At 46.6% G+C, this 15,227-nt stretch overlaps 1 protein-coding gene across 10 annotated transcripts in view; it reads right to left on the bottom strand.

The window, feature by feature from the left end:
• Positions 1-15,227, bottom strand: part of GARNL3 (GTPase activating Rap/RanGAP domain like 3) — a 143,662-nt gene that overhangs the window by 77,948 nt on the left and 50,487 nt on the right. For all 10 annotated transcript variants that reach the window (XR_007122267.1, XR_007122266.1, XM_047699901.1 and 7 more), the window contains one exon: positions 2,845-2,919. Coding sequence is in view for 7 of the 10 variants with exons in the window: in XM_047699901.1 (XP_047555857.1) it covers positions 2,845-2,919 (75 nt within the window). In the remaining 3 variants the exon portion in view is untranslated. The remainder of the gene's footprint in view (positions 1-2,844; positions 2,920-15,227) is intronic.

Here is a 15,227-nt window from a genome sequence, read left to right as displayed (position 1 = left end):
GACAAAAGACACAGGATCACTCTCTGCGCTTAGGAAATTCACAGGTTTGGGCCGCTCAGTGTCAGGAACTGAGAAAGAGACCCAATAGGCATTTATTTTAACTCATGATCTAACACGCCCTACCAAAAGGAGACTCAACCTGGGCCTCCTATTAATCCTAAAAATTCATTTTCAAGCACAATACCTGCAACTGTTCGGTGGCCACGCACAGAGGGACACACAGTAGGTTGCTACCTGGTGAAATCACAGGGCAGAGCCCCCGCTACGTCACACAGTGAAATGATCTGCCACAGATGGTAACACTGTATCGAAAGAAAGCAAGGCAAATCCGACACCGTCTTCCGGGGAACAGTAAGTATAAGAAGTGACTGAGCCACCTTGAACTAGGCAATGCTTCTTAGAAATGACACGAAAAGCATGAGCAGAGAAAAGAAAAGCGAGGTAGATGAGACATCATTACATTTTAAAACGTCTGTGCTTCAAAGGACACAATCAAGGAAGTGAAAAAGCGATCTGCAGAATGGGGGAGAATTTTTGCAAATCATGGATCTGATGAGGGTCTAGGATCCGTACTGTATAAAGAACAGAGTTAAAATGCAATAACAAAAGGAGAAACAGCCCGGTAATGAAATTACTTCGCAATCTGTCTCTTCATGTGCCTGAAAATTTTAAGCAGCTACAAATATGGTGCCTTCTAGTGCACGGATGGCTTTAACGGACTCCAAGCAAGCTGGGTTGGTTTCCCTCTGAGTCTCACGTGCACTCGGGTCTTTTATCAGGGTGTACATTAACACTGGCCGCAGGCTTTTAGTGGAAGACCATTGATATAAAACACAGCCACCGAGCTCCAGCCAAGCATGCACGCTCAGTGGCTCTGGTAGAAACAAAATTGAAAACAGCGTTTGAGCCTCGGTATCGTCTTTCCCAGAGAGGCAATCTGAGACAGGACTGGGTTTTGGACACAACAGACCACAGTGATTTGTGAAATCAATAACTCCACTGAATGGTTTCAGAGATGTTAAGTGCTGCCCACGGTCACCGTGCTGGTGCGTTGTGGACTCGCCATCTGAACCCAAGTCGTCTGACTCTAGAGCCACGCCTGCCCATGATCGTCCAGAGGCGAGTTCTAATCCCTGACCGGGCCCAGAACATGTCCTTTGGGATGGGGCAGGGCCAGGGGACACAGCCGGGTGAGGGGAGTTCGGGGATCCTAGGACCACATTTAGGTCTTTCTTAGGAAGGGTGGCTCTCCTCCTGACGCCGGTTCCAGCAGGGGGCAGAGCTTCGCTTACACGGCGTTGGGCAAGTCTAGCACACTTTGCTTGGTTCAGGCTGGGCTAAAGGTTTACAAAAATTTGGGGAGCACAAAGACATCTGGAGGCAGGGCAACCTCTGGGGCCCCTGGCACTTAAGGTTCTCAAAGTAGAAACTCAGCACGGTGGCTACTACCTTCCTGAGCAGTGGAAAATGAGGCCTCTGTTTCTGCTCCTGGCTTAGCTCCTGGCACACAGCGGGCTGCCCGAGTCTGTGGTGCTAAGACCATCTCATTTCAGGAGCTGGGCCATTTGGGGAGGGCTGTTTCCAAGATTCAGAAGCAAATTCCCCAGGGACATCCTTCTTCTGTGTGGCTCAATTGACATCACTGTGGATGAGAAGTACATGGGCACCTCTTCAGGAGTCCAGCCTAAGATGGGACAGCCTCCTTGCACCTCACAGAGCAATGACAAAGGTCCCATGTCTGGGTATGGAAAGTGAAGGCCAAAGCTGAAGATGAGAAATGACTTCCAAATGCTGTGGACTTTCAAGTTAAACCCATAGCCCTTCCTCAGGAATCTGATCAAGGAGGTGGTCGGGAAAGCAAGGCTGGCAATATGGCAGTAGTTATGTTAACAAACCCACCATCACCACTTCTTGTTGTCACTTCCTGACTGCTAACAATATGGCGGGCACAGTGCTGAACGCTTTACAAGCTTGATTCACTGATTCCTTCTAATAATCCTGAGACACTATCCATCTTATAGATGAAGAAACCAAGGCTCAGAAAAGCTGGGCTATTACTTGCCCAGGATCATATAGCTAGGAGATGTGGGAGTGAAAACTTGAGCCCAGACCTGTTTGATTCCAAAGTTGGGGCAGGGGTGCTAAAGCACTCTGACGGCCTACCTCTCAGGGAGGTAGGTAACAGAGATGGAAAACACCAGGGCTCACACCACACTCTGCAGTTTGCTGGGTAGACCTCAAGGGGCAGGATGGGCAGTGGAAGTCTGAAGAAGAAACACAAGCAAGTTGAGTCCCTGCGGCCAGCAGCAGGAAAGACCGGGAGACCCCTGAAAGAGGGCTTGGGCCCAAGGATGGTGGGCAGACACCTTTCCTGGTGTCTTCCCTGGATAAAGATGACATTTGGTAATTATAGTAACTTTTGCATCTCTCTCCTGGACGCTGTGTTGCTTGTAGGGCCATGCTGAGCTGAGCAGCTTAGCAGAGGGGGAGAGCTGGGCTTCTGGGACCCCCCACAAAGGGTGACCCGGCTGTGAATTCTTCTTTGGTCCCACGGCTGGCAGACCACCTTAATGTCCCGGGCTTTACTATAGATCTTTGAAAGAGTACACCCCCTCACCCTATTAATAGCACCTTCCATACAGAGAACAATGGCATTTTCCCTTCATGTCTGCTTCCGGTGAGGCTCTGAAGAGTTCCACTGAACCCTTCCCAATCTGCACTGAGGCAAGTCTTGTGCAGTAATGAGCATCACCAACTGTTCAGTGCTGTAACCCAGGTGCTATAATCATGTGCTTGGTGACAATAGAGGGGGGTGGGGTGAAGGCTGGTGGGGGGCTCCCTTACCTCATCTGAAGAGCCATTTTCCACTCTGAATCTTCCGGCCCTTTGGATGGCGCCATCAGCATCACTGGAAATAAGCTAGGGGACAAGAGAGCAATCAGTTAGGGAGCTGGGCCGCCATGGGCAAAGCCTCTTCTGTCTGTCTGTATCTGTCCTACGTCAGCCAAATCCAAGGAACGACAGCTGGAGGGCCCAGCCCAGAAGCTAATGGGTCTTTCTGAAGCTCTGTCCGCCAAGGCCTCACACGGTTGGTCTCCACAGTCTTCAGGAAGCTGCGGAGTGACGGCCCCCTAACCCGCGAGAGTAGGAAATCAAGAGCAACAAATCTGCATGTGAACGTTTTCAATAAAATCTAAATGTGAACCTATTCCAATCCCGAGAAATGACAAAGCAATGCTCCCTGGAAAAACAATCTTAATACGCGTCACACGTGGACAAGGGCAGCTCACAGATGGCAAAACCGAAAGCCAAGTCTCAAGTTCGGCCGTCTTCACAGGAAAGCCTGAAAAACAATTAATGGCTGGCACGAGCTCAAGGCTCTGCTAACGTCACAGAAAGCTCTTGTGCTTCATTCAGTTTTAAATGGTCTCCAAAAGGCCAATTAGCCCCTTCCAAAGCAGGCAGGCTCTATCTGAGCTCTGGCAACACGATGCTTGCAAATAGACAGTCTTCAAGGAGCTCACTGGTAGGATGAGATGAGGGAGAGCGGGACTCGCGCATCAGTCCTAAAATTACTGACTCGAGATTTAACTTATTTTCTCCCAAATCTCCTAGATTTCTCAGTAGCAACTTGGGAAAATGACATGTCTTTTTTTAACCTTTAAATCTGCCCACAATTTGTAGCCAAGATCTGCCAAGCATTTCCATTTCCCAGACTCATTCCAATGCGCTTGCCCTGGGGGAAGACATTTCCTACCTTTCTAACTCAAGACTTACCTGGTAAAAAAGACAACACGATTTCTTAAGAAAGATGATTATCTCCTATTTTCACTCGTGGTCAGAGATATGGAAGTGTGAAAATGGAAAAACCACGGGGAAACTCTACAAACCTTCCCAAGGAAAATTATTTGCAAAAGGCAGATAAATCTTTTTCACGATAAATATAGAAATAATAGTATGTAATTTTTACTGAGCGCTTCTAAAAGCCATGCACCGTTCTGGTCTTCACAAACATTCTCTCATTTAACTCACAAAATAGCAACATGGATGGATACCATCATTGTTCTCATCTACCAATAAGGAAACTGAGGCAGAGGAAGGTAAAATAATCAGCCATGGTCATATCCTAGTTAGTACGTGGGAGGCCTGGGATGTGAACACAGGCAGCCGGACTTCAGAAACCCATCACCCTCACCTAACCACTGCCCCACCTAACGGTCCTCTGTGGAATGTCCATGAAAAGGCCCAGGTTTTCAACCTAAATTTTATCCTGCAAAATCATTTCTAAAAACAAATAAAAATATTGTTATGTATATATTTAGCTGTTTATGGCATCAGATTATTACAGAGTTCGTAAACCAAAGATGAGCAACAGAGGCTGTGTGGTAAAGAATTTAGCCCTGCCCCGGAGAGCTCTGGCCTTTGCCCTTGGCTCCTGAGAAGTCACCTCCAAGCCCTGGGAATGTCCTGCAGGAGTGTCTGTTTACCGGGGTCTTCGAGCCACACAGGAGAAACACCTGACCTGTGGGCAAGGGGTACTCTGGGTTACACGGTATCAGATCTGGATACGAAGGCTCAGGTGAGCTGTCCCAGTCCATATACCGTCACACGTCACTGACAGGAGGGGTTAGTTCTGTCCGTGAGCCCACTGGGAGAGGACAGCTGGGAAGCTCTGCATTTGGAACTCTCCTGGCCTCTGTTCTATGCGTCCGTTCCCTTGGCTGATCTTAATCTGTATCCTTTTGCCGTAATAAAGCGTAAGTGAGCCTAACAGCTTTCACTATAATCTGTGAGTCTCCTTCTAGCAAATTATTAAACCTGAGAGCGGCCCCAGGGAACCCCGTACTCTGCAGAAGTGAGGTCTGGTGGACTGTTTCCTAGTTTAGAGAGGCCAATTCTCAAGTACAAGAACAAGATGAATGAAGGTCTCCTGGGGTCATTGCCATTATCATGGGGGAAGCACAGAGGACTCAGTGTCAGTTTCCTCTTTGCTTGTGAGCTTCTACTCATTGTCTGTTAAAATATTAAAATACAGGTTATAGCAAATAGGTTTCAAGTCAAGTGTTCTTGGCGTAGGCTGCCTCAAGGGCTTTGGGAGAAGGGTTCTGAGATCCCATCTAGAGAGAAAAGAGACCTGCCATCAATTATACACCTGACACAGGTGTATAAAGAGACAGGGGGACACGTGCTTGCCTGAATTAGAGGTTGGTGGATTCATTATAGCTAATTTCAACCAGGACTCAAAGGCCTGGGAGGAGAGCTGACAGTCATTCACCGATTCACTCATTCATTCACCGAACAAAAATAAAATCTCCACCACTACATTCCAGACACAGCCAGGCAGAGGCAATAAAGCCCTTTCCTGTGGTGAGATTAGAACAAGAAGTTAATTGCTTCTTTTGCTTCAAAGGTTCAAGAAGCAGAAAGGAAGAACACATTTAATGATCTGATGGCTGGAAGGAATTTGGCTCCCTCTGATCTTAAGCCCACAGGCACGGAACTTGGGCTTCAGGCTGACATGTTTGACCCTCACACCTTTACCATCTCTGCCACCACCGTCTGCACCCATGTCACTGTCGTCTTTCACCCAGATGGACGCACCTGCCTCCTACACCAGGCTGAGCAAGCACCCATCCACCATCTCCGACCCGATCCGCACACCGCCGGGCAATTTCGGCAAACTACAAATTTGAGTGTCCCACAGACCCACATCTGTCCCAGCACCCTGCTCCTTCCCACCAGGGGCCCAGAGTGCAGGGGACTCCCTTGCTCGGAAGGCCCTCTCCCATCTTCCCCTAAAGAACTCCTCCTCCACGTTCACTGCCCTCTCTACTGCAGGGGACTTCGCCGACCTCAGAGCTCCTGGGAGCTGTGATTTACGTTTCTTTGTGTGACTACGGGACTCATGCCGCTTCTCCTTCTGTGCTCCCCTGCGCCCCAATGATAAGCCCCACGAAGACCCTGATGGCTTGTTTTCCTCACCACCGCACTCCCAGAATGAAGGACCCTGTCCGACACAGTATAGATGTCCACTACATGCTTACCGAATAAGAAATCTGTGACTAAATCAAGGCCTAATTCCTACCGAAATGACCAAAGGAATATGAAACTGGGGATAAGATCTACACAGCCCTGGAAACCAGAGGTTCATGACTCACGCAAGAAATTTCAAGGACATCCTGCCAGGTCTACCGTGCAGGAACGACCAGCGAATCACCACGTGCAAGGGCAAGTCGGGCTGCTGGTAACAGAATCAGACCCAGCACATCCGGCTAATACCATGGGCGACTGCCAACAGGGCCTGCCTGAGGTGAGCATGGGGGTTAGGGCCGGAGCTGGGCAGGGGACTCGCCGGTCATGCTGGCAGAGTGACCTGGTACCAGCAGACCGAATGGCAGTCCCAGGGCTCCCCCTCACAGCCGGTTCGGGCAGCTGGCTACGTAAAGCACCAGGCACCATGCTGGCTGCGGCCTGCAGAGGACCAGCACACCAGCCGATGTGAGAGGAGACAGTGCTCCGGTGAACTTGGGGATGAGAAGAATGACAACACAGGAAAAAAATCCTTTTAATGCAGAAGAGAAGCTGTTTCTGTCGGTAATTTTCTATTATTCCTCATACCTGTGATCTGGCCAATTACAGCTACAGAAAATCGAAACTCTCCCCTTTGTTGGAAGATTTGACTCAGGAATGAAATAATGTCTACTAGCACCTATCTGAACATCTAATACCACATAATCTAGAAGCCCCGTGGCCCAGCCCTGCCAGTGTGGTATGGACCCCGTCTTCTATGGGGACGGAATGCCCTGGACACATGGCCAGACCCGTTTCCCTTAAGGTGGCTGTTTGACTTAATTCTCTCCCCTTGAAGGTGGGTCCAAATCCTGGGTGGCATGTGGCGAGCGAGGCCCTTTAGATGGGGAAGGTGCCTCAACTTTTCCTCTAGAAGATATCAAAAATGCAGTGCACAACTCCCAAGGAAAGGAAGGGCAAGTAATCAATAAAAGATCAGAGCAGAAATTATAGATTCAAAAAGACAGTACAATCAATAAACACTTTCAAGAAATCACCAGCAAGTCTGATTTTAAAAAGCAAAGGACAAACACGAACACAGAGTGATAATAAGGAAAACATACCTACGAAGAAGTGATTTTTTTAAAGCATGACAATGCTTCTAACGTGCAAGCGTTATCAGAACCTTCCACAAAATGGACATTTTCCAGGAAATATACATAATGAAAACTGGCTTCCGAAGAGAAAGAAACCTAAAGTACCAGTAACTGCTTGTAGAACTGGGGTGGTAGTGAGAACACGAGGGGGCCCTGGCTGGGTGGTGGTGGGGAGGCGCTCCCGAGGAGGCAAGGGCCCCATCCCCACAGGACAGCCTGCTCACTCACAGGGAGGCAGCCGAGGAGCGTTCCCTCCAAGAAGAGAGCAGCAGAATCCTTTGGCATTTGTTTTGATGCAGAAGTGCACATACAGGGTGTTCACATAAGCATCACATCAGTAATACTAAGAAAAGAGGGCAGGGTTTTTCTTTTCCTTCCTTTTGTCTGACCTCTCTGATTCAGTCACACACCAAAGGAAGGGCGGTGCTGAGGAAGATGGTCGGAGAGAAAGAGAAAGAAGAGAAGAGGCGAAACAAATGATCATTTGACCCGTGAGGGATTCCTTCAGAGTTCCCCCACTGTTGGGGGCCGCAGCCATGGGGCCCATTTAAATTTTACGTTACTGGGGCACCTGGGTGGCTCAGTGGGTTAAGCCTCTGCCTTCGGCTCAGGTCATGATCTCAGAGACCTGGGATCGAGCCCCACACATAGGGCTCTCTGCTCGGCAAGAAGGCTGCTCCCCACCCCCCCACGCCTGTCTCTCTGCCTACTTGTGATCTCTCTCTCTCTGTCAATAAATAAATAAATAAATAAATAAATAAATAAATTTTACGTTACTTACAATAAAATAAAAAAACCCCACTCAGTTCCTCGGTAGCACTACTGACATGCAGGTGCTCAACGCTGTCATGTGGCTACTCGGCAGGACAGTACAAATCCCAAATTTCCATAGTCACAGAAAGCGCAGTTGGGTGAAACTGAGAGAGGCTGGACGTGGAGGCGGTGCTGGGCGACCGCAGTCAAACTGGTTTCTGCTGAGAGTTAGTTAAATACACTATAAACAGTGGAAATTCATGGTAATTTCACATCTTGAGTAGAGGTGTTGGTCCAAACTCAGCCAAAGTGTAAATGGATTCATTTAACACTAAGCTGTGTTCAATGCATCAGATGTTTTATTTCTGGAAAAAGTACTATCCAACCAATTATATTCAGTTGTATGGTTTAACAAATTAATTTAAAAGAAGAAACAGGAAGCATAAAATGTTATTCATTAACTACTGCAAATAAGAGTATTATTCATTTAATATTATCGGCAATTAAGTAAGAATATTTCCTAATATGAACACATAATTTTTTTTTTTAAAAAGGCAATTTTTCTCTTTCTACTTAATTGCTTTGTTTCTTTGGGCTGGTGTCTGTTTCCTTTCTAAAGCAGTGCTAGGATTCCCTGTGACCTCTGTTACCAGGCACTCTACAGAGGTCACAGTCAGGTACATAAATCACAGAAACAGTAGTTTAACCTGGGAAAAAAAAAATCTCAAAAAGTTAATATAAGGTACATCTTAGAAAAATAATATTTCAAATTTCTACACCGTCCCTTCCCCATCTCCTTTCTTTACAACAAGTGAGTGAGTGTGGATTTTGGCACCCAATTGCTTAGGTTCAGATTTCAGTTCTATACTTAGTAGTCATGTAACCTTGGGGAAATCACTTAATTTTTCCTCCTAAATGATGCCTTTTTTTGTCTCTAAAATAGGGACAATGATTGTAGCCACTTCCAGGCTCGTGGAGAACATTCAATAATATAAAATATGTAATGAGTCCAGAACAGTGCCTGGATATAGGGAATACTTAATAAATGTCATGACATCATGTACGAATACTAGTAACAAATGATGAATATAAAATGCTCTGATTATTAGACAGAGATCACAAGTAGGCAGAGAGGCAGGCAGGGAGAGAGGAGGAAGCAGGCTCCCCGCTGAACAGAGAGCCTGATGCAGGGCTCCATCCCAGGACACTGAGACCATGACCTGAGCCAAAGGCAGAGGCTTTAACCCACTGAGCCACCCAGGCGCCCCTGATTGAACCTTTTAATGCTGAATTTAAATGCTTGGAAGCTCTGCTTAAACATTTGTCTCTCTAGCAAACGTTCACGAGAACCTATTTTTCAGGGCCCGTACTAACTGCTGGACTTAGAAAGACAAATGCAGCTTGATCGTTGCCCTGGAGGAGCCGGAGCCTGGTGAGAGAGAAACAAACATATAAACAGATAAATCATCGCACAATCTGGTTAAACGTGGTAATAGTAGCAAGAACCGGGTGCTGGGGGAGGTCAGAGGCTGAAGAGACAAACTCTGCGGGGGGGTGGAGGGGGGCGATGTGGAGAAGCTTCCATTGCTGTAATGAAATTTATTCTGGAAGGTGTACAGGGCCTTTGAGAAATGATTTCCAACAGAAGATTTTTTTTTTTAAACCACAAATACGAGTCCAGAAGAGCCATCTGAGACTATCTATGCAAATCACGGACACACATACACCCACCCAGACACACACACCTGACTTCGAAGGCACTGCTCAGACGGGATGAAAGAAAGTATAAATGTTTCCATTCAAAACAATTGTAGAATCGGTATTTTGTGCGCCTGAAATGAATATAACACTGCGTGTTAATCAAGTTTCAGTAAAAAGAAAGGAAAAAAAAAATGGCTTGGAGCTGGGGTCGATGGGCCTAAAGCTGGGCAGAATGAGGCATCCTTTGACTGGAGATGCGGCTCCTGGGCCCGTGTCCCGGTCCCTCCTGGTGCACTGCCGCTGCCTGCAGGAGAGGCAAGGAGTGGGGTGGGCGCTGGAGATGCTCTCTTCCTCCCTCTCTTCCCCTGATCCTGCTCTGCCTGTGCCAAGGGCCAGGGAAAAGCCTCGTGGGCTGGGGCACTGGAGCATCGGGGTTGGTCCAGCCGGGATGGCGGATGTTGACTGAAGGAAAACCACCGAGGCCTCAGATCCGGGCTCAGACTCTTTAGTGCCATCATCCTCCCTGGCGACCATCCTCGGTAAACGCAGCGTCTGTCACAGCGATTCACCTGCTGTCTTGAGCACACGTGCTCTGCTTTCTCAAATCCGATGACCTCACTTACTTCATGGCTTTGTCGCCCACGCGCGCTCCCCTGCACCGGCAGAGCTCAGTTGTCACAGAACTGGCTTGTGACCCACTTTGGCGTTTTAGGGCTTGGTTCGGGCTGGGGCCTGTGGTGGGTTACGTCAATGCTGCATTCCCCAACACAGAGGTCTCCTGTCCTGCCAACCTGTCCCCGTGCCCCCTGCCTCAAGCCCCAGCCTCAACCACCTGCTTGCTACCAAAGACATTCCCTCTCTTTTCCTTCTGTGTTCAAAGACGAGACTAGGCCAGCAGCAGACTCAGGCTACTTGACCCTGGCTAGACTGGGTCCTTTTTCCTGAATTCCTTTCTCACGTTCCATTAAGTCTCCCACCTTGGCCCTGGCTTGTCAGTCACACAGATACACCCTTTCTTCAGAGAGATGACGGCCTCTCCACCTGTTTCACCGAGAAGCGTGATACCCGCAGGGATGAGTGCCGTCCTTTGACCCTCCACCTCAAAACCTATCTGTCTTGGTTTCCTCATTAAAATAATATTTCACTGTCAGTCCCTGATGCTCAGCTTCCCCATAAAATACCTGTGAGGATTCAGCACAAAAGAAGACAACTCATGAGTCCAAAGGAAGACTGCCCATCCTCTGGCCAAGATTTCAGGACATTTTCTACTTATTCTAGGGCCGATGGAGAAGAATGGAGAAACACATTTGGTCACTGACATCGTTGCCTGACACAGAACAATTCTGCGGTCAGCACAGGAAGCTGTAGGGCATTTTATCTGTCCCACCGCGGTCTCATCTTGGCTGAGAGACATTGGATCTATATGAAGAATGACAGTAAGATACCGGGAGTCATGCTTACACGGCGCGGGTGCTGCATTTTGAGGTAGCTGCCGCCATATTGGCACTCCAGGTAGGGAGAAAGACAAGAGGAGTCCTGGAACAGGGCTTCCCGGGGAGCACATACAGTTTTGCCATGATGCCCAAGGGCGACTGAGGCGGGAAAAATTCAGTCTCATGATCATCTCCATTGTATTCTTTAATCCACACAGATACCATTTTCTCAAGCTTAGGTAAAGAGTTGAGCATACATTACTTCCATACTCCTCTTCCAACCAGACTGCTATCTGTCCCCCTCTCCCCACCCCAGCCCCTGCTGTACATATAAATTCTGGAGCCACCACTGGTTCAGAGCAGCCAAAGCCAAGTGTGGAGAACATCCTATCTCCCTCCAGCAGAGCTTACAAGATAAACACCAGCTAGACACTCGACATTGATCAGGGAGCTCTGCACAACCACTGGCCATTCAGCTCGTCAGCTCAGAGAAGCTACGGCACCCAAAAGGACAATGAGAGCTGATGGCCAGTCATATATTCTGTCTGTTGAAAAATACAAGGTCCAAACAGCTCTTTGTTTTTATTTGAAGATTTTATTAAAAACAAAACAAAGCAAAACAATCCAACATGGGAGCTATGAAAAAAAAAAAATTGCCACAGATGGTCTTGGAAACTAGAAAGGAAAGCACACCATGTTTTTACTCTAAACCAAAATAAAATTTCAGAAAAGTAGTTGCTGTCCTCAGTAAGACAGAAGACATGAGCTTTGCATCAGGTATATAAAGTTTTGGGAAAGGGTTAAAAAAAAGAGGACCAAAAAACGCAAATGCAGGATTAACATCCCTGTTGATGGGAAGCAAAATGTTCATTGTAGAAAACAGCAACAGTAAATATACTCTTTATTTAAGAGGCTTCCCCACAATGAAAAGGAACTAAATGAAACGAAAACAATGAGAGAGAAAAGACAGTTATAAAGGACAGAAAAAGACCTTTCTTACTGTTTGTGTGTGTAGGGGGAAATGAACAATAATCAAAGACACAGCAGAAGACAATATTCATCCCTGACATAAGACAGAGACTAAGGGGTGCCTGGGTGGCTCAGTTGGTTAAGCAGCTGCCTTTGGCTCAGGTCACGATCCCAGGATCATGGGATCGAGTCCCGCATGGGCTCCTTGCTTGGTCGGGAGCCTGCTTCTCCCTCTGTCTGCCTCTCCCCCTGCTTGTGCATGCTCTCTTACTCTCTTTCTCTGACAAATAAATAAATAAATATCTTAAAAAAAAAAAAAAAGACCAGAGACTAAGAATCAAAGAAATGCAATGTTTTAGGCAAAATTAATGAAAAAAGAAACACATGGAGAAGTTACAGGAAACTTTAAAATAAAAGAATGAAGAAGAAGACCTGAGAGGGGCGCCTGGGTGGCTCAGTGGGTTAAAGCCTCTGCCTTCGGCTCGGGTCATGATCCCAGGGTCCTGGAATCGAGCCCCGCATCGGGCTCTCTACTCATCAGGGAGCCTGCTTCCTCCTCTCTCCCTGTCTGCTTCTCCGCCTACTTGTGATCTCTGTCAAATAAATAAATAAAATATTTAAAAAAAAAAAAAAAAAGAAGAAGATCTGAGAAAATCCAGGCAGGAAAGGTCATCAAGAAAGAAAATAAACTCCCCAGGGCTTCAAGCTAACCACACTGGGTTGAATGGTATCCCCACAAATTTACGTCTGTCCGGAATCTCAGAACCTGCCCTTATCTGCAAAGAGGGTAAGATATGATTCATGTCATATGATATGATTGAATAAGTTAAGATGAGGTCATACTGGATTTGGGTGGGACTGAAATCCAATGGCTGGTGTCTTCACAAGAGATCAGAGGGGGTTGCAGACCCCGAGATGCAGGGAAGAAGGCCTTGGAATGAGCCGAGAATGAGCTGGCTACAAGCCTGAAGGATGGCCAAGATTGCAGGCAGCAGGAAGAAACAAGGAATGATTTTTCCCTAGAACCTTCTGAGAAGGAGCATGGCCTGCGGTCATGTTGATTTTGGACTTCCAGCCTCCAGAACTGAGAAAGAATCCATTTCTGTTGTTCTAAGCTATCCAGTTTGTTGCCATTTGTGACTGCAGGCCTATGAAATGAATATAGTATCGGATCAGAATTTGTACAGTTTTAAGAGAAAAAGGTGATCATTTGGAAGCTTTAAAACCAGCCAAGTTATTCTTGTGGAAGCCATTACTTCGGAGTCTCAGATCTGTAATGACTGAGAAGAGATACCTTCACTTCCCCGGAACTGCAGGACAAGGACCCTGTGGTATTGGTTCTGGAGGTCACAGCCAATGGCATCAGATACAAGGGAAAAAGGCATTTGGATGGGAGGAGGAAAAAGTTGTTTGTGGAAGAGCATCTACATCTTCAGAAAGATTAAACTTTGTTTTAAAGTAAAGATACCAATAAAATATACAAACCCACTTTGTATATAAATTTCATTTCTAAGGGGACATACAGTAAATCTTAACAGTGATTACCTCTAGGTGGTAGGATTACAGATTAATTTAATTTTCCTGTGCTTTTCAGTATATTTCAAATTTTCTATGATGAACATGCATTCCCTTTATAATCAGAGGAGTATATTTAGAAGTGTGCTGGCATGCACACACATGCACACACACACACAACACACACAAAGACTGGGAAGCAATATAAAAAAATCTAAGAAGAAAAAAATTTATCAGACACTAGAATTTTAGCAAAACCGATCTTTAAGCTAGTACGTGGACCTCTGGCTGTGAGTTAATGCCATTGGAGACACAACCACAATGAAAGAAGCATGAGCCCTGCTGTCTAGAAAAGGTGAAATGGCCACAACTAATCACAGTGTAAAATACAACAGGTGCCACAGAGAAAGGCAAGGGAATTGGGGTTCTTTTTAAAAAATTTTGTGAGAGAGCGAGTGAGAGAGTGAGAGGTAGAGGTGGGCAGGGGGGGTGAAAGGCAGAGGCAGAGGGGAGATGGAGAGGGGAGAGGGAGAATCCTAGGCAGGCTCCACACAGGGCTCTCATGACCCTGAGATCATGACCTGAGCCGAAATCAAGAGTCACTTAACTGACTGAGCCACCCAGGTGCCCCAAGAAATGGAGGGTTCTAACAGTTAAAAGATGACTTTCCCATTGGGGGATCAGGTAAGGCTGCTTGGAAAAGAGACACCTATTTCAAGAAGGTATTTCAGAAGGAAAGAGAGCCATAAAGAGGCCCCAGGGGCCTGGGTAATGGTGGGTAAAGGCATGTTGGGATGGATCACGGGCCATATAAGCAAAGGTTCCAAAGACAGGCTGGAGAGAGGCTGTGTGAAAGCCTTAAATGTCAGGCTAAACAGTTTCTTTCTTTATTCCATAAACAAGAGAGAGATGCTGAAGGTTGTTTGTTTGAAAGCATCAAGATGATGTTGACAGAGCTGAGTATTTGGGAAAGAACTCTTTATGGCATTAAGGAAAACAAAGCCCCCAGACTCAGGTTAATTACAGCTGAGCATTCTGATAACCTGGATGTAATCTTATCAAAACTGGTGGAACGGAAGCTTCGAGATGTCAGGGAGACAAGACGAAGTGCCAGAAGCTCAGGGAAGGAGGAAATGACATAAATGTCACACTAAGAAGGGAGTACACAGAAGCAAACATTCCTGCTCTTTTCTTTTTCCTGTCTCCTTAGCAGATCAAATGTAAACCATGTAAAGACCTTAAAGTCACTTCCATTATGGAAGCTTGTAAAAACTGTATACCATTCAGCCTACCCCAGACATAATGAGTCAGGGCCTGAAGTTTAAACAAACTCCTCAAGCGACTTTTATGAACAATAAAATTTGAAAGGCATTGGAAGAGGCCGTCACACAGCAAGATAACAGAACTTCTTGGTAAACAGAACCTACTGGGATAAGCTGGGGGGACAAGTTCTACCCTGAACAAGTTACTAATCTCTCTGAACTTTAGTTATCTCTCTAGTAAAATGGGGGTAGTAATACCTCATCAGGTGGGTGTGGAATTTGAGTTAGTATACACACATGTACACATATATATTACCATGCACATACATACACATATACACATATACATACATGCATACGTGTGTATTTATCTCCCCACCACTCAAAAGGCTGTCTGGCATTGTATGTGACCAACCCTGTGAATAGAG

Source organism: Lutra lutra, chromosome 13 (assembly GCF_902655055.1).
Source record: "Lutra lutra chromosome 13, mLutLut1.2, whole genome shotgun sequence".
In the NCBI taxonomy this organism is placed as follows: domain Eukaryota; kingdom Metazoa; phylum Chordata; class Mammalia; order Carnivora; family Mustelidae; genus Lutra; species Lutra lutra.
This window is presented reverse-complemented; position numbering and strand designations above follow the sequence as displayed.